Below are 22515 nucleotides of genomic sequence, written 5' to 3' on the forward strand. Positions count from 1 at the left end.
CTGCAGTTTTTTTTAGGTTTTTTTTTTTTTACTTCAATAGTTTCATGTGGGCAATCTCTGCTTACCTAAAGAACTGCATAGCTGCCGGTCAATTCGTTCTCCGTCTATTGATCGGCGAAGTTTGGCGACATCTTTAAATATGGGGAATGTAAATGGTTGCTATAGGAACAAGCATGCTTTTAAAAATAGAATACAAGAAAATTGGGCTTTCAAAGTTGTTGTTTTTTTAAAAACAGAAAATGCTAAAAGTATTTTTTCTTACTACAGAACTGATTTATTAAAAAAAACACACATGCAGGATATTGACTGAACTGCAGCTTTCAGTGATCTGACCTCACTGTGCTGGTAGCAATGTCTGGCTCATTGCAACAAGTTTGCACAATGACAGATGCCAAACTATAAACGGACTACTGAGAATTCACTATACAAATAGTTTCAAAGATGTAACCAAAGTAGCGACAGAGGCTAAACAAGTTGCTAATAATACGGCGTCTGTCTATACTCCAGGCAGCCGTACGAGTGCTCCCCGCTCCATGCCGGTGTGACAGGCGCACGTTTCAAGATCTATATGTTTAGACATCGTACCTTTACCCATATCGCACTACTAATTTATAGGATTTTAACATGGGGACTTCCTTTATCCCAAATGTCCTGCATGGTAGGGCTCCGCGCAGGAGATTTGAATGTGGGGGAGGTTAAGACGATTCTGAAATGTGGACATTTTGTATATATGGAAAATTGTATTGTATTGTATGTCTTTATTTATATAGCGCCATAAATGTACATAGCGCTTCACAGTAGTAATACATGTTGTAATCATATAAAGAACAAATAATATAAATAACAGGTCATGGTAATAAGTGCTTCAGACATAAACGTAACATTAAGGAAGAGGGGTCCCTGCACCGAGGAGCTTACAATCTAATTGGTAGGTAGGGGAACATAGAGACAGTAGGAGGGAGTTCTGGTAAGTTGACAGACTAATGATAGGGATTTTCCCCCAACCCAAAATATCCCATATAGCAGGACACAGACTAGGAGATCTGAATTAAAGAGCGGTGAGGGTGGTTTTGAAATTTGTAGTGACCATTAACGCATATATCTCTACTTTAATATACGGAGATCTCCTTAAATCTCCAACTCCCTGTACATGGGATATATACACGCAGAAATAAGGAGAGCCTAGTATCCGGTGACATTAGGGAGGTTAGAGTATAACCGCACTGTTAAAGAGTATTAATAGCAACGTATTTAGCCCGTGTAGCTTACCATCGTTACATATTTCTAGAATTTAGACTGTGAGATCCAGGGAACCCCAATCCTCTCCCCCCCCCCCCCCCAACCCGTCCCTCACGCTCTCACCCCCTACACTCCTCTTTCTCTTCTCCTATTACCCTCACCGTACCTTCTACCCCCCTCTCCCACCCCTCTCGCGCGCACACACTCACTTCCAAGGCAACTTCCAAGAAGTATTTAAATATATGTATGTCTTTTTTGGTTTTAAAGGCCACCCACGAATCGCTTCAATTTACACCATTAAATCCTAGTTATTAATGCAGTGAGCTAATGCAGAGGTCCCCTGGCCTGTGAGGGCTCCCCCCTCCCGGCACTGCTCAGGGTGTGCTTGCCTGGGGCCGTGCTATTCATAGCAGCGCTGCTCGATGGCAGGGGGCGGCCTGCGGTTCGGCGCCTGTCTGCAGCTCCCCCCTCCTGTCAGGTGGAAGTTGGACACGACTTCCGGCGCCGAGAGGAAGGATCACAGTGACCGGGCAGCTGCTGCTCAGCTGGGGAGGTTCCGGGTCACTGCTACGTGGGGTTCCGCCACGCTGGCTGGGATAGGTGTCCCAGCTCCCCTCTCCCACCCCCCGCCGGCCGCGGAACCCCAGGTGAAAATCACTGGTTTAATGTATACTCAATAAAGCTGCGCTTTTAGTGACAGCGACGTGGCGTCGCGTCAAAAACAAATGCATTGTCGCCGTCATCGGCGCTTATAGTGCACGCGACCAAGCGACAGCGCTACCAAAAATCTGGTAGTCGCTGTTATTGGATTTTTTTCAGCGACGGTCTCCCCTTGCGGCCAATCAGAGAGCTTCTCGGTCCCTCTGCCTTCCTCCTTTCTGACGTCACTGACCTTGTAGCCAGCGACGTCGCCAAAACTTTAAATGCAACTATCGCGACAGCGACGGGTGACGTCATCGGTCGCGTCGGCGGCAGTATAAGCGCAGCCTGAGCCACACATTGCTACCAGCTGCTGTCAGTGAGGTCAGATCACTAAGGAGCTGCCTTTTTGGACAGAATTTTATTTAAACCCCAGATCATTTTATTTGAATTCTGCTATTAAGAGAATTGTGTTTGCTTATATTTTGATCAGGCTCTCATTACTCCTAGAAATACCGTCTTTTGTATATTCTGACGCAGTGTGTATCACTGATCATTATAATTCCAGAGTGCGGGGAAACAGGCTCAGGCGAGGAGAATCCGGCTTGTGCAGCCAACACAACACAGACAAACAATTTCTTCAGAGTGCAGGTCTCCTCTAGGACAGATACGAATTAGAGCTCTACTCACACGTTCATAATGAGGTTCTCCATTTAATGTGACAGCCAAGAACAGAGTAACTACAACGTTTCAGGTCCCATATGGACCTTTCATCAGGTACATCACTGATGATTTATAGCTCACAATGCTAGCATTATACTCCCCATCTCCCATTTCTTTGGGCGTTGGTATTGTCTCATTATATTATTATTGTTTAAAGGATTAGTGTGCATACAATTGGGCACTGTCAGATGAGCGTCCCCTCCACCTGTTTGAGGCTGTTGTCTTGCAACCTTTATACAGCAGTCACTATAGCAGTCACTAGCTTTTATATAGCACTCACTGGGAATGCACAGGAGGTAACATGGCAACATATTGATATATATATATATTAAACCCTTTTACGACCCATCTCAGGAGCGCCCGGTCAGAAACCTTATATAGTATTTTTTATAAAGGTATACCAATTTCTTATGGTGTTTTTAAAGCAGCGGGGCGCAAACTGGGGGGTGTGCCCCCCCGGGGGGGTGCGGGAGAATTTCTAGGAGGGGCGCGGGCGGTTACAGAGACCCCACGCTCTTCCCCACGGCATTTTAATGGGTGACGCCTCTGTGACTCCCTTACCTGTGCTCTGCCGGGTCTTCGGTGACACGTCGCCATGGCAACGCGCGTCAAATGATGCTGCGGGGTCACGTGACATGACGTCACATGACCCGCGCCGTCATTTGAAGCCGAGTCGTCGGAGAAGGTGGGTGCGAACGCTGCAGCTTCCGGGCAAGGGGGCGCAGCTCAATACGTTTGTGCCCCCCCCTGTTTTTAAAGAATGATACATTGGCCTCAGTCTTACCCACCGGATCCAGCAGCAGTATTTTCAAAGTGATTTAGGAAGTTGGCATGGTTGTCGCTCTTGTATTCCCATTGTACCTCCTGATGTCTTTTTTTGGCTGCCGTGCTTACCGGGGCCGGTGTTTCCCTCCCGCAGAGAGTTTTGGGAGGCCACGTCTTCGACGTCAACGTCTGCACGTTTTGCCCCTCGGGCATGGTGGTCCTGAGCGGAGGGATGGATGCTCAGGTGAAGATCTGGTCTGTGGAAGACGCCAGCTGCCCTGTCACATTGAAAGGCCACCAAGGAGGTAAATGGGACAAGTGCAGTGTCCTTTTGTGACCTTACATTGCTGCCCCAGTGAGCCAAACAGGTGGCACTATCTGAGAGGCACTTGTGTTGGGTGACCATGAAAGAAGGAGAGTCTGCACGAAGACGTTTCTCAAAGTCAGGTGGGGAGCTTACATCCCCATGTAGGGGATAACTTCTCTCTCCTTGACTCATTAGTAACATTTAGACTCGGAGCTAATTGAGATTTTTGTTGGCTCCCCTTACCTCCCATCCCACTGCTCACCTTTTTAATTACGGTTTATATACCAATACAGTGATACGTGTTTTAATGTATGCATTAAATGCTCTTTTATATGGGTGGTGTGCCGCTAAGTGAGTTCTTTTGTACTTTACACTTCTCTGTACCCTCTATATATATATATATATATCAAATGTGCTTGATTGTTAGTAGATGTGGGGAATCTCATTGGTCCCTCGGTCCGCCCGCCTCCCCCACGGGTCTCATTGGCCAAGAGGTACGCTGACATCACGGACACACCTACTCCACTGTGACACACACACATACTGACTGCCACAGAGTCTCCCCCTGCAGACTCCCCATACCCCCTGAGACTGCCACCCGAGACTCTGAAGCCTAAACTGAGCCCTCAGCATAGCCTCTGAGACTCTCTCCCTGCGGACTCGCCCTACCCCCCTGGGATCACCCCTGCAGAGTCACCCACCGACCTTGGTAAGTCTAACCCACTTTCCAACCCTGTCTCTCCCTGCGCGCTTTACTACCGCTCCACCTCCTCAATCATCACATACCTCACTTTTAAACCCTCTCTCACCTCTCTACCCCCTTCAACATCACACACCATCAACATAACCGCCTCTGCTGTCCACCCCCCTCTTACCCATCCACGCCACCGCTGTATACCCCTCACAAATCCCAATCCCCCCCTTCGGGGCCGCCATGCACCTTCCCCCCCTTCCCCCCGGCCTGCCGTGCACCCTCCGCTCAACCCCCCTCCCCCCCCCGGCTTCACTGAAGCAAATAAATAACAATATCTTTAGCCTTTAAATGACAGTTAGTGAGGAGATTCTCACAGCAGCCATTTTGTGTAAATATTTTCCAATACAGATTAATTTCTACATACAGGTGCAACACATGGGGTATGTGGAGTCTTCAGGGGTGATGGGCTCAGGAGGTATGAGTGTCTGGGGTCCGCTGAGTCCGCAATACACAGATGTTGTTTTATTCCCTTTTCACTGAAGCAAATAAATAACAATATCTTTAGGCATGGGGGACAGAGATAATTTGTGCTGCAGTTAGTCCGGAGGGGTCCCCGGCTCGCCGTGCACCCTCCGCTCCCCCGTGCACCATCCGCTCATCCCCCCCCCGGCCCGCCGTGCACCCTCCGCTCCCCCGTGCACCATCCGCTCCCCCCCCCCCGGCCCGCTGTGCAACCTCCACTCCCCCCGGCCCCAATAATGCCTCCTGCGCACGCCCTTTACCGCCACCCACCCCCTCTCACCCTTCCGCAATAATGGCCACCACCCATACGCCTCTCCCTCTCTCAACCCCTCCAGTATAATGAAACATATGTATGTGTCCCCCATGCACACTCACCCACTTACCCACTCACCCTATTTCAACTACTTTCACAGCTCTCCCGGATCAACGTCTATCGCCTATCACCCGCACAACAGATAACCTTTGGGATCGCCGCATAACTACCACTCCTACATCTGGAACTCTCACCTCTCGACGCCTGCCGCCACAATCCCCCCACCCCCCCCGACCCTCTCACCTTTTACCCACCTGTACACCACCTTTCCTGCCTCTCCGCCTGCCACCTGTCACCCCCCCACCCTCAACGAGCCGCCTGTCCCACACCCACCTACCCCTACAACCCACCTCTCGCCCTCCCACCTACCCCACCCCTCTTACCTACCCCTCCTTAGTTGCACACCTTCACTCACCCCATCCCACCTATCAGACTCCCCTCCCAACCCCCTCTAACACACACAACTCACACCCCCTCTTACCCACCCCCTGCTCAGACACCCTATAACTACCACCTTTCAACTACCCCCCGCCACCCCCTCTGACCTACGCCCCCCCCCCCCGTAACATCCCGGGCAACGCCGGGTATATCAGCTAGTTGACTCTGAGTCAAAAATGGAAATACATATTGTATTGGCCGTCTAATGGGACCTATTCTGGGTCACTGACTTTCATTTAGGAGCCATAAACTCCCAAAACGTGCCCCGTTTTTTATTATACAGAAGAAAATCAATGTGTCTCAAAAGTTCTTTTTGGCCCCCACTCCACCCCATGTACATCCTCGGATCGCTGGTCTATCAAAGTTGGGTTTTGCTCACAGCGTAATAATAAAGACGTGATGCGTCCCCATGTACTGCTTATTACACTAAGGTTTATCGTGAATAATTCACCACGTACTAAAGACTAAGAAATGACTCTGTAGCCCCACAGAGCGCAAGGTGCAGTTGCGAAAAGTACCGTTTCATGTTATTCTTGCTGCGATGTTGCCGGTGATTATGAATGAGCCTTTGCTAAAATCCTGCAATACAGACAGTCCGCGGTTATCCAACGGAATCCGTTCTGGGAGTAGCGTTGGATAGTGAAACCGTTGTAAAGTGGGTCCCATGATAATCCGTGGCGGTGAGCGCTGGATAACGGATTCTGGTGTCGGATAACACATTCCGGCATCGAATAACGGCCCATAGGGTCGCACTGTAAAGCGTTGGATATGCCATTCGTTGTAAAGTGGAACGTTGGATAACGAGGACTACCCGTATATGTTATTTGTTTCTAGGTGTTTATAGGATGTGAGACGCTGCCGGTCACCCCTGCTATTCCAATTTATTACCTCCTGCCCTGGCTTTGTTTTTACAAGGTGATAGAAACGTGTCCGTCCGTGGACGTTATCTGCACTCCTCCCATCCCACGTGTGACTGCACAATGTCAATGTGAGTGGTGCAGATATAATAATAGGGTGCTGGTTTTATAGTCTCTATATTTTAGTTGGCAGAAACCTGTCTGTGTAGGTAATAAAGGAGTTGCAGACAACTCCTAATAGATGGGAATGCCACGTTTCTGAAAAAGGTTCTTATTATTGGACCAAAACATCGGTGTGATTAAGAAATCTTAAGTTGCAGCTGCATGTATCTCCTGGTAATATCACATGGGTCTTCTACTGGAACCCAGTTGGAGCGTTACCACCCACATGGTCATTTCTATTATTCCAGTGGGATTGTGCAAGGCATTTTTGCTATAAACAGGTCTATCTCTCAGGGATTGGGAGGCCATGTGTACTAAGGAATCTTCGGTGGTAAGATACTGTCCAGCGCTGGAAGACGGCACACAGCACATTCAAATCAATGAGCTACAAAGTGTCGCCCAGGGTTGGAAGGTGTGTTATGGCCGAAGCTTGCTTAGTAAATATGGGCCCATGTCCCTTCCTTTCCTAGAGGGGAGTAATTAAAATGCCCGTGTCTCTTCCTCCAGAGAAAGTGAGGATTTTGCTTGACTAAATGTATAGGATTTAATTTTGAAGAACAGAATTGTGGGTTGTATGTCCCGTGATATTTTCTTGGTCTTTTGGGCCTACCTTTTTAGCCCATATCTTAACCCTGTGTGTGCCACAAGTGCCTGCAATGCAGGGAAATGTGTTCCACCCCTTGGTATTGAAGGAGTTACAATGTGCTGTAAATTAAGTGGCAGAGCAGTGCTAACTGTCAACGTATTGTACTTTCAGTATATGTTCAAGCAGAGGGGCGCGAGATGTTCTGGGGGCGGGGGGGGGGGTGGAGCGCAGGGGTTACAGAGGCCCAGCGCTTCTCCGAAAGCATTAAAATTAAATGCAGGGGACAGCGCGAGGCCTCTGTAATTGTGCTTCCCTTGTTGTTGGGTGACACGTCGCCATGGCAACCCGGCGTCAAATGCCGCTGCGGGGTCACGTGATGGCAACGCGGCGTCACACGACCCCACGACGTTATTTGACGCGGGTGGGAAGCAGGGAGAAAACGTTGCGCTCCCCTGTGTTAAAGGGACAGTCCTTCCTAGGAACAAAGTGACCCAACGACCGTGCCAAGTTTAATAAATTAAATGGGCAAATATGTTAGGAAATAGTTTTTTTTTTTTTATAACTTCACATTTCCATGGTAAACAAAGGTTATGGAGGGTTTCTGCAATCTGTTTTGCATGTCTTCTGGTGATGAGACTATTTGCCCGTCACCAAAGCCCCAGGCAAACTATTGTTTTTGTTCTTTTGTTTGCAACGTAATTAATAAGCCACCATTAGCCAAACCAATAAACCTCAATACCCGATATATGCTGGAAATCAGCAGACCCGGAGGAAGGGAAAACCTCTTTTTCTTTGCCCCGGGATACAAATACATCAACCTGTTTCATGGTAATTGAATCTTTCTAATGGAACTGGCAAGTCGCTCCCTGGGACTGGCCCCCCCCCATTAAAATGTCGGCCTCTGCAGGTGTCCTGGGCCTTGCCGTGGTGGATCGCGGAAGGAACGTACTTTCCTGTTCCCGGGATGGCACAGCCAGATTGTGGGACTGCGGGACGTCGGCCTGCCTCTCCGTGGTGGCGGACTGCGAAGTTCCCGTTAACGGCATCGCCGTGGGTGTCGCTGACAACGCCGTGAATCTGGGTACCCCTGAGGAAGCTCCTAGTAAGTCGTTTGTTCTGGGTCTTTCTGCTTCCGTGTCTCTCCACTTGGTAGTCCCAGGGTCATCACCCCAGGAGGTTAGGCGATGAGCAGACCGGGTAGACCAAGTGGTTTTTATCTGACGCCCAAGCTCTATGTCTCTATGACCACCACTACTTCTCTGTTCGCAATCACCGAGTACCCGTTTCTTTCTGTTAAAGAACAGACACCCTGACTGGTTATAAAGCATAAATATTGTGTAGACCAAGGGTGGGCAACTCTGGTCTTCAAGGGCCACCGACGAGTCTGGTATTCAGGATATCCCTGCTTCTGCACAGGTGGCTGTCAAGACTGAGTCACCTGTGCTGAAGCAGGGACTAACTGAGCCACCTGTGCTGAAGCCAGGATATCCCGAACACCAAACCCGTTGGTGGCCCTTGAGGATTGGACTGGTTGTAGATCTTCTTCAAAATGGGACCTAAAAAACGGTGCCTCAATGTTTAATAGATTCACAATTTCTTGAAACCATACAGTAATATATTGAACAATAAAAAATGAACAATAAAAGGACCCTAATTCCTCCCTACTACGATACAGAAAAATGAATGTTCCCAGCACACAAAAGACGATGAGGGGATTGGTGAGCAGCACAAAATATTTAATGAAAAACACAAAGTGAGTGTGAAACCACAACGTACAATAAAGGGGAGGGAGAGGAAAGGGATGGGGTGAGGCAAACATAAAAGTACAAAGGAAAAGGGGGCAGCAACGTTTCGGGGTCTGGAACCCCTTTTTAAGGGGGTTAACTAGCTCAGTCCAGAGGTAACACTAAAGCAAAAAGCAATGGTAATTTGATCTAACCTCTCAGGGGATTACCATTGCTTTTTGCTTTAGTGTTACCTCTGGACTGAGCTAGTTAACCCCCTTAAAAAGGGGTTCCAGACCCCGAAACGTTGCTGCCCCCCTTTCCTTTGTACTTTTATGCTTACCTCACCCCATCCCTTTCCTCTCCCTTCCCCCATCCCTTTCCTCTCCCTTCCCCCATCCCTTTCCTCTCCCTTCCCCCATCCCTTTCCTCTCCCTTCCCCCATCCCTTTCCTCTCCCTTCCCCCATCCCTTTCCTCTCCCTTCCCCCATCCCTTTCCTCTCCCTTCCCCCATTCCTTTCCTCTCCCTTCCCCCATTCCTTTCCTCTCCCTTCCCCCATCCCTTTCCTCTCCCTTCCCCCATCCCTTTCCTCTCCCTTCCCCCATCCCTTTCCTCTCCCTTCCCCCATCCCTTTCCTCTCCCTTCCCCCATCCCTTTCCTCTCCCTTCCCCCATCCCTTTCCTCTCCCTTCCCCCATCCCTTTCCTCTCCCTTCCCCCATCCCTTTCCTCTCCCTTCCCCCATCCCTTTCCTCTCCCTTCCCCCATCCCTTTCCTCTCCCTTCCCCCATCCCTTTCCTCTCCCTTCCCCCATCCCTTTCCTCTCCCTTCCCCCATCCCTTTCCTCTCCCTTCCCCCATCCCTTTCCTCTCCCTTCCCCCATCCCTTCCCCCATCCCTTTCCTCTCCCTTCCCCCATCCCTTTCCTCTCCCTTCCCCCATCCCTTTCCTCTCCCTTCCCCCATCCCTTCCCCCATTCCTTTCCTCTCCCTTCCCCCATCCCTTTCCTCTCCCTTCCCCCACCCCTTTCCTCTCCCTTCCCCCATCCCTTTCCTCTCCCTCCCCCTTTATTGTACGTTGTGGTTTCACACTCACTTTGTGTTTTTCATTAAATATTTTGTGCTCACCAATCCCCTCATCGTCTTTTGTGTGCTGGGAACATTCATTTTTTTGCATACAGTAATATATATATAGATATTGATATATATCTATCAATCACTCGGCCCACTTACCCCACTCATCACATTCACCCTCTTGCCCCTAACGTTTGACCACATAGGCCCAGATCCACAAAAGGGGTGTGAAGCTTTATCACGTCTTTACTCCCATTCACACGGGAGTAGCTATCTCCCGTACTATCTCCCGGTGTGTGTGGGCACACCTATGAATGAGTAAAGGCGTGCTAAAGCGTAGCCCCTTTTGTGGATCTGGGACATGGACTTCTATACGGTCTCTCTATTACAAGTCAAGATCACCCTTTTACACAAATTGGTTGTCTCCGTCAGCTTTTATGGAATCTCCCCATCTAGAAGACAGCATCCCACCTTGCACACAATTATTATCAGGGCTGACTTATGACTAGTACAGCTTTTCCTGTTTTGATGCATGCAGCTCTTCTGCGTGTTTGGGGAGGTCCTTCCCCCACATCTCACACAGCGAGAGATGCTGCTCGCTCCCATCTGGGCTTTGGGAATTCTGTGCACGGAGGAAGGGAATCCCTTGTTCAGCTTCTTGATGACCTGCGGTAGCTTCAAAGAAGAATGCGTTTCCCAAATGGCTGATTGGAGGGCGCTACTGCCGGAGGGTGGGGTCAGGAGAGCGAAGTGGAGCATCATGTTTAAGGAAGAATGGGATGCTGTGGGGAGATGGAGGATCTATTGTACAAGGCTGTGTGTGATGAGGACAAAAGGGGAGTGAATTGCAAGGGGGGGGGGATATAGAGAGGTGGGAGTGCACTTATTTTCTAGACTCCAGTGCAAGTAGGGAGATAGGGATTGCCCAATAATTCTTATGTCATCAGTTTCTGTGTAACCATGATTTCTTACCTGTTGAATTTAGCTATGCAGGTTCAAAGCAACAATCCCAGTCTCGCTGCAAGAAAGGAGGCAGCCATTACCTTCAAGCCCATTTGTAACGTCAATAAAGATATTAAAGAGTACAGATCCCAGAGTTACTCCATTGGTAACATTTCTATCCTAACCTTCAACCAGTGTGGGAGGCCTTACTAATACCTAAGTAAGCTTCATCCACTGCTCCACCGTCAAAGAAATGAATCCGATTAGTTTGCCTGGTTCTCCCCCAGTAAATGGGGCGTGCTGCCTGGGGTCTTGTAAGTTGCGTCTTCTACTTTTGTAAAGTTGGGCGACGCTTGCTCTCTATGGGGACACCTGATATAGGGACCGGTTAAATACAGTAGCTCTGTTAATGGCATTGCCAGCACAGCCCAAAACGGTTTTAACATCTTGGATTTATCCCGTCTTGTTCCCATTCACTTGTCCAATTTCAGTTTTGAAAGCTCCATTGGGACCTTCTACTTGTGGCCACTATTTTTTTTATTAATATTTATATTATTTTTGGTTTTCTATGGTCCCTCTCCCTTTCACCTTCTTATTGAGTTGCATTGATTAAATTATTGGTCAAGTGAGTGATTCACAGAAGAGGTTAGTGCCGTACAATGTCCAACATATACTTAGAACTCACTGTGACATGTGTACACCTTACAGGCGACCGAGAAACTGGAACAGAAGGTAAATTATTGCTCCTGGCCCGGGAGGATAAAAAGCTGCAGGGAGTGTGTCTGCACAGCCGCACGCCTGTGAGTATCAGCCGTCTGTGCTAATCTGTCACCAAGTCCATTCATTAACACTTCAGTGGCTGCAACACCGTGAGTTACACATTCCTCTAGCACAAGTCCCAAATACTCTGTTGTATTCTGTTTTATTGTATATAAAATGCCTTTGCTTCCTCTTTATCACTGTGACATCATGCTTTGTTATACATGTATTCTGCTGGTTTTTTTATACATGGTGTATAGTCCTTCTTAAAATGACCAACCTGACCCGATTTTCAATCCAGTTCTTACTGTTTAACTCTAAACCCGATGCATTCTTGTTCTCAGTGGTATGGAATTTAGTAGGGAAATTAACCTTTCGAGTGCCTTAATGGCACACCAGCTACGTCATCAGCACTTGCTTATTCTTTAGGGGCAGATTGGTTGGAGCGGTCCACCCAAGCAGCCAACCTGGTCGAAACAGAAGTAGAGCTATGTACATTAATGGCGCGTTTCCGGCATTTGGTGCACCAGCCGCATCATGTGATCGCCCCCCCCCCGGAGTGATCACATGACTTGGCAGTGACCGACGCCTGGCACTGCTGACGTTAAGGTTTTGCAAAACCAGACTACAATCTCATAATGACGTGCAACTTTGGTTCGTCATCATACTGTGCTAGAACACGAATTCTACCTCTGCGTTATGAATCAAATGTCCATACGGCCGGCACGGGATCACAGGTTTAAGCGCTGCCACGTTATTGCGATTTCCAATATATGCGCAGTGGACGGCAGCCGGAAATCACCTTGGGATGTCCTTGTCCTCTTCAGCATTGAAGGGCTCCAAGCCGCAGTCCCATATGGGACCCGAGTGAATGAAGAGCGGGGATTGTATTGAATAAGCGGGGGGTATTGAATAAGCCCTTCTGGGGGATAATTCTATATCCATTGAAGCGCCAGATCAGGACGTTTGCAGCTGGAAATATCTGGTGAAGCCAATGGGGATTTTCAGCTGCAAAAGGCCCAAAGAGCTGCTTCGGTGGATATAGGATGGTGCCCAAAGGCCGCAGCCTGCTGCTGTAGAGGGTGTGGGCAGCACGTGCGGGTTCCCAGTACCTGCAGTTTAAAAACACCAACACGGTTTACAGACAGGAATTGACCTGGATAAGTGTGTGTGTGGTTTCATTTAGTTAAAAACACAGTATTTTTAATATTGTTAAAAATGAAAATAAATTGAGATGCATTTAAAATGTGGTATCAGTGCACTGTATTTGACTTTCCATACATTGTGCTGCCTTTGTCTCCCACGTGTGGCTGGAAGAGGTGGGACTCCATTGGACATTATGCCTCATTCCCATTTTTTTTTCTTGGTTTTAACCGAAAGTGCAAAATGATGTCTGTGGGGTTTGTACTGTGCTGTTCAGTTGATGCCATACTCCCTACTAGTAATGCGCAGTAATTACTCCCCGGAATTTCTCCCTGTGTCTCAGGTTTTCCTCTTTGACGGGTCCGACGCGTTTAACTGCTGCACCTTCCTCTCAAGTGTCAGCATCCTGGCAGGGGCTCAGGACGGCCACATATTCCACCTGGATGTCAGGAATACAAAGTGAGCATGTAGCCACGGACTGTATATGGAGAAAACCCGGCCTGTAACATATCCCTATAGAGGAACGGGTATAGCCACAATACAGAGTGGTCCAGTTCTATGTGTGTCTTTAACACCAATTTATTTATTTATACAAATGTTTTACCAGGAAGTAATACATTGAGAGTTGCATCTGATTTTCAAGTATGTCCTGGGCATAGAGTTATGATGACAGATACATTGTTACATAAGTGAGCAAGGTTATACATTATATACAAGGCATTGCATGCACAGTTGGAGATAATATATGTTATAGGCGTATGTAACAGTTACAGACCAGATAAAAATGTGAGATAAATTTAGTTTTGAACAAACTTAGACTGGTGGCGGCTGTGAGAGTCTCCGGTAGAATGTTCCAGTTTTGGGGTGCACGGTAAGAGAAGGAGCGGCCGGATACTTTGTTGAACCTTGGGACCATGAAAAGACCCTTGAAGTCAGATCTCCGGTGATAAGTGCTTAATTTAGGCATTGCCTGCCCATTGGGTAACACTCAGAGGGGAGATTATTTGGAAGGTAACCTATTTCCTGCTACACTCAATGGCTAAGGGGGTTATTCATTGTGGTGCTTAATCATTGTGAATAACAGACTCCGGTTTGAACGCGGCTTTTCCTTCCGTTCTTAGGGCTCCGGTGCGGACCGTGTGCAGGTCAGGAGCCCCGGTGCTGTCCCTGGTCCCCTTCAGAGAAGGATACATTGCCAGCCAAGGTATACATACTGCATTGTTTGCTTGGCATTGTTACATCTGAGGTACCATTGAAGAGTTTGCAGGGTCATTTCTACAGTATTACCGCTGGTAGAAACTTTTCTTTCCTCCGCTGCCCTCTCTTGTCCTCCTAGTGTCTCTGAACCTCTTCAGATGTTTTCCTGTTTCTTCCTACGTGTGACTCTTGAGGTATTCAGAAGTCTTTGGGACTGATTTATCCAGCAAACCTTGCATGAAGGGGAACACTTTCTTTTTGTCTTGCTTCTGCATCACACGGTTCGTTAGCCAGAGATGCTTACACCCGGTCAGAATCAACAGGTTGATTGACGCAAAAGGAACATGGAAACGAGACATCCACACAGAACTTGATATTATCATCACTATTGTTTATCTATGAAGCACCAACATATTCCTCAGCGCGGTACAATGGGGTACAGAGTTATGTATATTACAGAAACGTGAACAGTTACATACAGGTGAGGACAAACATGCACAAACAGATATGAAGGTAATGAGGGCCTATGCACGTGAGATCTTATCATCTAGAGGGAATGAGGGACAATGTTGAATCAAGAAGGTAAGCTTATTGATGGATAAGGTGAGGCTCAGGTTATAATATGGCCCAGTCGGACATCTGAAGCCATGAAGGGTATTTTCTTTTTTTTGGGGGGGGGGAGAAATGAGAGGGGATGTTACATAGGGTGGAGATTGGTCCAGCCACACAGCTGGTCCCAATAAGGTTGTAGGTGGAGGGGAGTGGGATGTTGGCGTTATGGTGAGTAGGCTTCTTTTGGAAAGGTGAGTTTTTAAACATCTGGATGCTGGGGGAGAGTTTGGTGGTACGTGGTAGGGATTCCCAGAGAGAGGGGGCAGCATGAGAGAAGTCTTGCGGGCGGGAGGGAGAGCAGGTAGTAAAGTGGGCGAGAAGGCGGATGTCATGGGCAGAATGTAGGGGGCGTTTCCGTATATATTTGTGGATGAGGGCTGATGTAAGAAGGGGCAGTGTCATTGAGATCTTTTGTAAGTCATTACTAGGGCTTTAAAGTTTATTTCTAGAGGCTGTGGGAAGCCAGTGTAGGGACATGCATAGGGGAGCAGCAGAAGTGGAGCGGTGAGTGAGGTAGATGAATCTAGCGGCAGCATTTTGGATGGATTGGAGTTGGGAACGATTGCTAACTAAGAGAAGGTTGCAGTAATCGAGGCGGGACATGAGTGGATTATGAAATAACCAGAGATGATGTGGCAACAAGTGGCTTCCTCTCTAATCCCACCCCAAGCCTGAAACTGCTGCATAAGAAGCAAAAAAGGGACAAAACACAGTGGTACTTTGCTACAACAAGACATGGTCAACATGCCTTTCTTAATGCCAATAAATCAACATTTCAGGCTGGACATATCTCTGCCTCGGTCTTCACTCACCCTTCTGTCTCCCAGGATGTACAAGCCTTTTGATGTCGACCGTAATGCAATCTACTGTATATTGCGTGTGCCATGGGTGTGCAGGAAACTAAAGAGAGGATGCGATTTCTGCCACACTACACACGAGATCCCAACACTGCAGCTCTAACCATGAAATGTAGACGCTTGGATCAGGCATTTGTACTTGTAAAGCCCCAAAACTTCTGATTAAGGAGCTGTTCGCTTTCACATGATATATAATATCCTGCAATGTACCCTGTTTTTTTTAGGTGATGGAACCTGCTTTATCATTCAGCAAGATTGTGATCATGTCATAGAGCTCACAGAACCGGACTGTGAGCCCGTGTACAAGGTAATAAAATGCGCGTGTCTGTATGTGTCCCACAGAATGACGAGGCTTCAGTCCTCTGTGGCTTTCAATTTTCTACTGCCACAGAGGCCTGCAGCGTATTGCTTCCTTTGGCAATGATGGGGTTCTTGAACTGTTGTCTACAATCTAGGCCAATCTGGATCCCCATAAACCAGTGTTGAGCATCAAGGATGAAGCCCAGTCTAGACCATTCTTTATAACCCCTGACTGGAAGACAATTCAAGGACATTAGTATAAGACTACAAGTGATGAAGTTTGGTTAAATTGAGTCGCACCAAGTCTGGACCCTTTGTGAGCCTTGTATATAGGATCGAGCAGAGTTGGTTAGACTGTTTAGTTGGTTGACCGTGTACAAACCTATACCATGTTGCTTTGTATCATCTAAACATTCAGGCGTAGGCCCAATACCTAATGCACCTTCAACAAAGGAGCTTTGAAACCAAGTCTTTGGGCGAACTCTTTAATTTTTCACTTTCTCTTACAAATCTTGCTGCAAAACCTGATCAGTAAGGAGCACAATCAATTTTTCATATGAAATTCTAACTCAGGAGCTCTAAGGATTTGATATAATTTTTCACGTTAATCTACATGATTTAGATTTCAACCCCCAATTGGCCCATGGTTTGGCATTTTATTCAGTTATTTCATTGTAGACGTGTGTCCCTGATTAACTAGCATGAGAGTAGTTAGTGTTAAAAACCTCATGTAGTCTCTTAGAAGCCTGAGGGACTAGTTCTTAGGTTAGTCCATTAAAATGGCCAATACAGCTATAAGATCTGCGCACTATATAAACCGCTTATAAAGTTCTTGTGTTTATTCCTATTATCTGTTTTTGCATTTTCTCCCTCGCCACAGGTAGCTGCCTGGGAAAAATTGATCTATACTTGCTGCAGAGATGGGATGATCCGGAAATATCACCTTACAGACCTGTGATCTGCAGTGGATGGGTGGATCAGAAAGAGGGATTTAGATGGCTAAATAGGTTCATATGGGCAGCCAGATCCAGTCTGATACAGGGAAAGTGCAGTCTCCATCTTAAATGAACACAGTATACTTCTCAATCCTTTTTGGGACTTGAATTTGAAATACACGGTGAAGGGAAGCAGACACTACAATAAAGTGTTTAAAGGAACAATTCAAGCTGTATTTTATTTTTATTTTTTTACATGGGATTGAAGCAGGGGCTGAACCCCATTTATTTTAGCTCTGGTGACCCCTGCAGCGGGATACTTGCCTCCAAAGGTGGTGCCAGTATCTCTGCAGTTTAAAGCGCCCGCGTCACGCGGGTCCATACAAAGCTGACGCTGATGATGTCACGGCTTCCTCTTGGCCCGCAGGAGCTTTGAAACTCCGCCATTTCCTGAACCCTGCAAGCTGAACTGAGCGACTCCCGCAACCCCTACAGAGGGAAATATCTCTGGAAGCAGGGGCTGCCCGCAGCTGAAAATAATGGGGTTCGGCTCTGCAGACCCCCTGCTTCAATCCTATGTGTAAAAATAAAACCACCTCCAAAAAATGCTTCTTTAAGAAGATTTCGAGCATGTCCCCCGGTCATATCCCACAGACAAAGGATCAGGAAGAGGTTTGGAGAATTTATCGTACCAGAAGCCAGGAACCGTTCTGCCAGATTCTAAACATGTGAACTCGCTGATCTCGGTATTGTAGATGAATCTCTTAAACTGGTTTATATTGAGACCTGTTAAAACACAAATCATTGAATCCCTTTGCTGCCAGAAAAGCCTGCAGAGCACTGTGGATTACCTGCGATGTAACTGCAGAGCACTGTGGCTTAACTGCGCTGTAACTGCAGAGCACTGTGGATTAACTGCGCTGTAACTGCAGAGCACTGGATTAACTGCGCTGTAATTGCAGAGCACTGGATTAACTGCGCTGTAACTGCAGAGCACTGTGGATTAACTGCGCTGTAACTGCAGAGCACTGTGGATTAACTGCGCTGTAACTGCAGAGCACTGTGGTTTAACTGCGCTGTAACTGCAGAGCACTGTGGATTAACTGCGCTGTAATTGCAGAGCACTGTGGTTTAACTGCGCTGTAACTGCAGAGCACTGTGGTTTAACTGCGCTGTAACTGCAGAGCACTGTGGTTTAACTGCGCTGTAATTGCAGAGCACTGTGGTAAAACTGCGCTGTAACTGCAGAGCACTGTGGTTTAACTGCGCTGTAATTGCAGAGCACTGTGGTTTAACTGCGCTGTAATTGCAGAGCACTGTGGTTTAACTGCGCTGTAATTGCAGAGCACTGTGGTTTAACTGCGCTGTAATTGCAGAGCACTGTGGTTTAACTGCGCTGTAACTGCAGAGCACTGTGGTTTAACTGCGCTGTAATTGCAGAGCACTGTGGTTTAACTGCGCTGTAATTGCAGAGCATTGCATGACTTTCCGGCAGCAAAAGCATACAAAATATTGGGGGGGGGGGGGACACCATTTTTTTTTGTTGTTTTTTTAAACAAGATTCCAGATATGTAAAGTTGTTCAAAATCGCAAGTATTTAAGGTGGATAAAAAGTTATGTTTTTACCATGCTAAATAAAAATATAGTTTGATAATCGTTTGTCCATGTGTTTTGCCCATGCTGGTCCCTGCGACATGTTAAATAAATAAATGCGCACCGACACGCAGGTGCCACAAGGGGGCTAATGTGTCAAAATGTGATATTCTCTATTGTATGTGGACTTCTCAGGTAACCCTGAGCCAATGATCTGGAACCACGGGTTTAATTATAGTTGGGTTATTTGATGTTTTACATTTCCGTGGGTTTATGATGCGCTTCTCACATTTCCATATCACAGTCCCACTTCAGTGTTAGTCGTCGTTTGGAGGATCACTCCTGATAACGCTCTTTGATCACCAATTTTTATCTGTTTTGTGGCCGAGGCCTTGTGACCCTGAAACACGCCTGTACGAACTCGCCAATTCAATGGCACTCGCCAAGCACCATCTTTATCCCAAACCAGAACAGTCCTCCTCCCACCCCGCTGTGGTCTGACACTCACCCACTGGTCTGCTCGCCCACACACCGGTGGTGCCAATGCTCGCAATAACCCTCAGACAATCGCACCCAGTAACACTAAAGGAACAAACCAAGCACTTTTTTCTGTTTTTACACAGGATTGGAGCAAGGGGTCTCTGGAGCTGAACCCCATTAATTTCAGCTCCGGGACTCCCTGCTTCTGGAGAGACCTCTGTGGGGGGTGCTGCCGGTATCCAGCACAGCTGGGGTTAAACTCCTGCGTCACGGAGCGGCTGCCGGCAGCCCCTAGGGAAATATGTATCTCAGGAAGCAGGGGGTCTCTGGGGCTGAAACGAATGGGGTTTTGCTGCAGAGACCCCCTGCCTCAATAGAAAATATATATTCTTGCTTTGTGTGTGTATTTTTGGGGGGTAGTAGTGTGAGTGTGTGTGTGTGTATTTGGGGGGGTTATTAGTGTGTGTGTATTTGGGGGGGTATTAGTGTGTGTGTGTGTGTGTGTGTGTATTTGGGGGGGTATTAGTGTGTGTGTATTTGGGGGGGTATTAGTGTGTGTGTGTGTGTGTGTGTGTGTATTTTGGGGGTATTAGTGTGTGTGTGTGTATTTGGGGGTATTAGTGTGTGTGTGTGTGTGTATTGGGGAGGGTATTAGTGTGTGTATTGGGGGGTATTAGTGTGTGTGTGTGTGTGTGTGTGTGTGTGTATGTGGGGGGTATTAGTGTGTGTGTATTTGGGGGGGGTATTAATGTGTGTGTATTTGGGGGGGTATTAGTGTGTGAGTGTATTTGGGGGGTATTAGTGTGTGTGTATTTGGGGGGGTATTAGTGTGTGTATTGGGGGGTATTAGTGTGTGTGTGTGTGTGTGTGTGTATTTGGGGGGGTATTAATGTGTGTATTTGGGGGGGTATTAATGTGTGTGTATTTGGGGGTATTAGTGTGTGTATGTATTTGGGAGGGTATTAGTGTGTGTATGTATTTGGGAGGGTATTAGTGTGTGTATGTATTTGGAGGGGTATTAGTGTGTGTATGTATTTGGAGGGGTAGTAGTGTGTGTATGTATTTGGGGGGGTATTAGTGTGTGTATTGGGGAGGGTATTAGTGTGTTTGTATTTGGGGGGGTATTAGTGTGTGTGTGTATTTGAGGGGTATTAGTGTGTGTGTGTGTGTGTGTGTGTGTGTGTGTGTGTGTGTGTGTGTGTATTTGGGGGGTATTAGTGTGTGTGTATTTGGGGGGGTATTAATGTGTGTATTTGGGGGGTATTAATGTGTGTGTATTTGGGGGGTATTAATTTGTGTGTATTTGGGGGGTATTAGTGTGTGTGTGTGTGTGTGTGTGTGTGTGTGTGTGTGTATTTGGGGGGTATTAGTGTGTGTGTGTGTGTGTGTGTGTGTGTGTGTGTGTGTGTGTGTGTGTGTGTATTTGGGGGGGTATTAGTGTGTGTGTATTTGGGGGGTATTCGTGTGTGTGTATTTGGGGGGGTATTAATGTGTGTGTATTTCGGGGGTATTAATGTGTGTGTATGTGGGGGGTATTAGTGTGTGTGTGTGTATTTGGGGGGTATTAGTGTGTGTGTGTGTGTGTGTGTGTGTGTGTGTGTGTGTGTGTGTGTGTGTGTGTGTGTATTTGGGGGGTATTAGTGTGTGTATGTATTTGGGGGGTATTAGTGTGTGTGTGTGTGTGTGTGTGTGTGTGTGTGTGTGTGTGTGTATTTGGGGGGTATTAGTGTGTGTATGTATTTGGGGGGTATTAGTGTGTGTGTGTATTTGGGAGGGGAATTAGTGTGTTTGTGTGTGTGTATTTGGGGGGGTATTAGTGTGTGTGTGTGTGTGTGTGTGTGTATTTGAGGGGGTATTAGTGTTTGTATTGGGGGGGTATTAGTGTGTGTATTTGGGGGGGTATTAGTGTGTGTATTTGGGGGGTATTAGTGTGTGTGTGTATTTGGGGGGTATTAGTGTGTGTATTTGGGGGGGTATTAGTGTGTGTATTTGGGGGGTATTCGTGTGTGTGTGTATTTTGGGGGTATTAGTGTGTGTGTGTGTGTGTGTGTATTTGGGGGGGTATTGGTGTGTGTATTGGGGGGGTATTAGTGTGTGTATGTATTTGGGAGGGTATTTGTGTGTGTATGTATTTGGGAGGGTATTAGTGTGTGTGTGTATGTATTTGGGAGGGTATTAGTGTGTGTATGTATTTGGGAGGGTATTAGTGTGTGTATGTATTTGGGAGGGTATTAGTGTGTGTATGTATTTGGGAGAGTATTAGTGTGTGTATTTGGGGGTATTAGTGTGTGTATTTTGGGGGATATTAGTGTGTGTATTTTGGGGGATATTAGTGTGTGTGTATTAATGTGTGTATTGGGGGGGTATTAGTGTGTGTATTGAGGGGTATTAGTGTGTGTGTGTGTGTGTGGGGGGGGGGTATTAGTGTGTGTATTGAGGGGTATTAGTGTGTGTGTGTGTGTGTGTGTGTGTGTGTGTGTGTGTGTGTGTGTGTGTGTATTTGGGGGATATTAGTGTGTGTGTGTATTTGGGGGATATTAGTGTGTGTGTGTGTATTTGGGGGATATTAGTGTGTGTGTGTGTGTGTGTGTGTGTGTGTGTGTGTGTGTGTGTGTGTGTATTTGGGGGGGGGTATTAGTGTGTGTGTGTATTTGGGGGTGTATTAGTGTGTGTGTATTTGGGGGGGTATGTGTGTGTGTGTGTGTGTGTGTGTATTTTGGGGGGTATTAGTGTGTGTGTATTTGGGGGGTATTAGTATGTTTGTATTTGGGAGATATTAGTGTGTGTGTGTGTGTGTGTGTGTGTGTGTGTGTGTGTGTGTGTGTGTGTGTGTGTGTATTTGGGGGTATTAGTGTGTGTGTGTGTGTGTGTGTGTATTGGGGAGGTATTAGTGTGTGTATTGGGGGGTATTAGTGTGTGTGTATTTGGGGGGGTATTAGTGTGTGTATTTGGGGGGGTATTAGTGTGTGTATGTATTTGGGGGGTATTAGTGTGTATTTGGGGGGTATTAGTGTGTGTGTGTGTGTATTTGGGGGGGTATTAGTGTGTATGTGTGTATTTGGGGGGTATTAGTGTGTGTGTGTGTGTGTGTGTGTGTATTTGGGGGGGTATTAGTGTGTGTATTGGGGAGGGTATTAGTGTGTGTATTGGGGGGGTATTAGTGTGTGTATTGGGGGGTATTAGTGTGTGTGTGTGTGTATTTGGGGGATATTAGTTTGTGTGTGTGTGTGTGTGTGTGTATTTGGGGGGGTATTAGTGTGTGTATTGGGGAGGGTATTAGTGTGTGTATTTGGGGGGGTATTAGTGTGTGTATTTGGGGGGCATTCGTGTGTGTGTGTATTTTGGGGGTATTAGTGTGTGTGTGTATTTGGGGAGGTATTAGTGTGTGTATTGGGGGGTATTAGTGTGTGTGTGTGTGTATTTGGGGGATATTAGTTTGTGTGTGTGTGTGTGTGTGTATTTGGGGGGGTATTAGTGTGTGTATTGGGGAGGGTATTAGTGTGTGTATTTGGGGGGGTATTAGTGTGTGTATTTGGGGGGCATTGTGTGTGTGTGTATTTTGGGGGTATTAGTGTGTGTGTGTGTATTTGGGGAGGTATTAGTGTGTGTATTGGGGGGGTATTAGTGTGTGTATGTATTTGGGAGGGTATTTGTGTG

At 47.1% G+C, this 22515-nt stretch overlaps 1 protein-coding gene across 1 annotated transcript; it reads left to right on the plus strand.

Annotated features, from left to right (window-relative positions):
- The first annotated feature begins 3491 nt into the window (after positions 1-3491).
- PAAF1 (proteasomal ATPase associated factor 1) lies at positions 3492-18439 on the plus strand. Its single transcript, XM_075592745.1, has 7 exons — positions 3492-3671; positions 8153-8347; positions 11691-11782; positions 13228-13343; positions 14006-14088; positions 15775-15857; positions 16731-18439. The coding sequence occupies exons 1-7, from the start codon at positions 3578-3580 to the stop codon at positions 16806-16808; spliced, it is 741 nt and encodes a 246-aa protein (XP_075448860.1). The 5' UTR covers positions 3492-3577; the 3' UTR covers positions 16809-18439.
- The last annotated feature ends 4076 nt before the right edge of the window (positions 18440-22515 follow it).

Source organism: Ascaphus truei, chromosome 3, assembly GCF_040206685.1.
Source record: "Ascaphus truei isolate aAscTru1 chromosome 3, aAscTru1.hap1, whole genome shotgun sequence".
Lineage (NCBI taxonomy): Eukaryota > Metazoa > Chordata > Amphibia > Anura > Ascaphidae > Ascaphus > Ascaphus truei.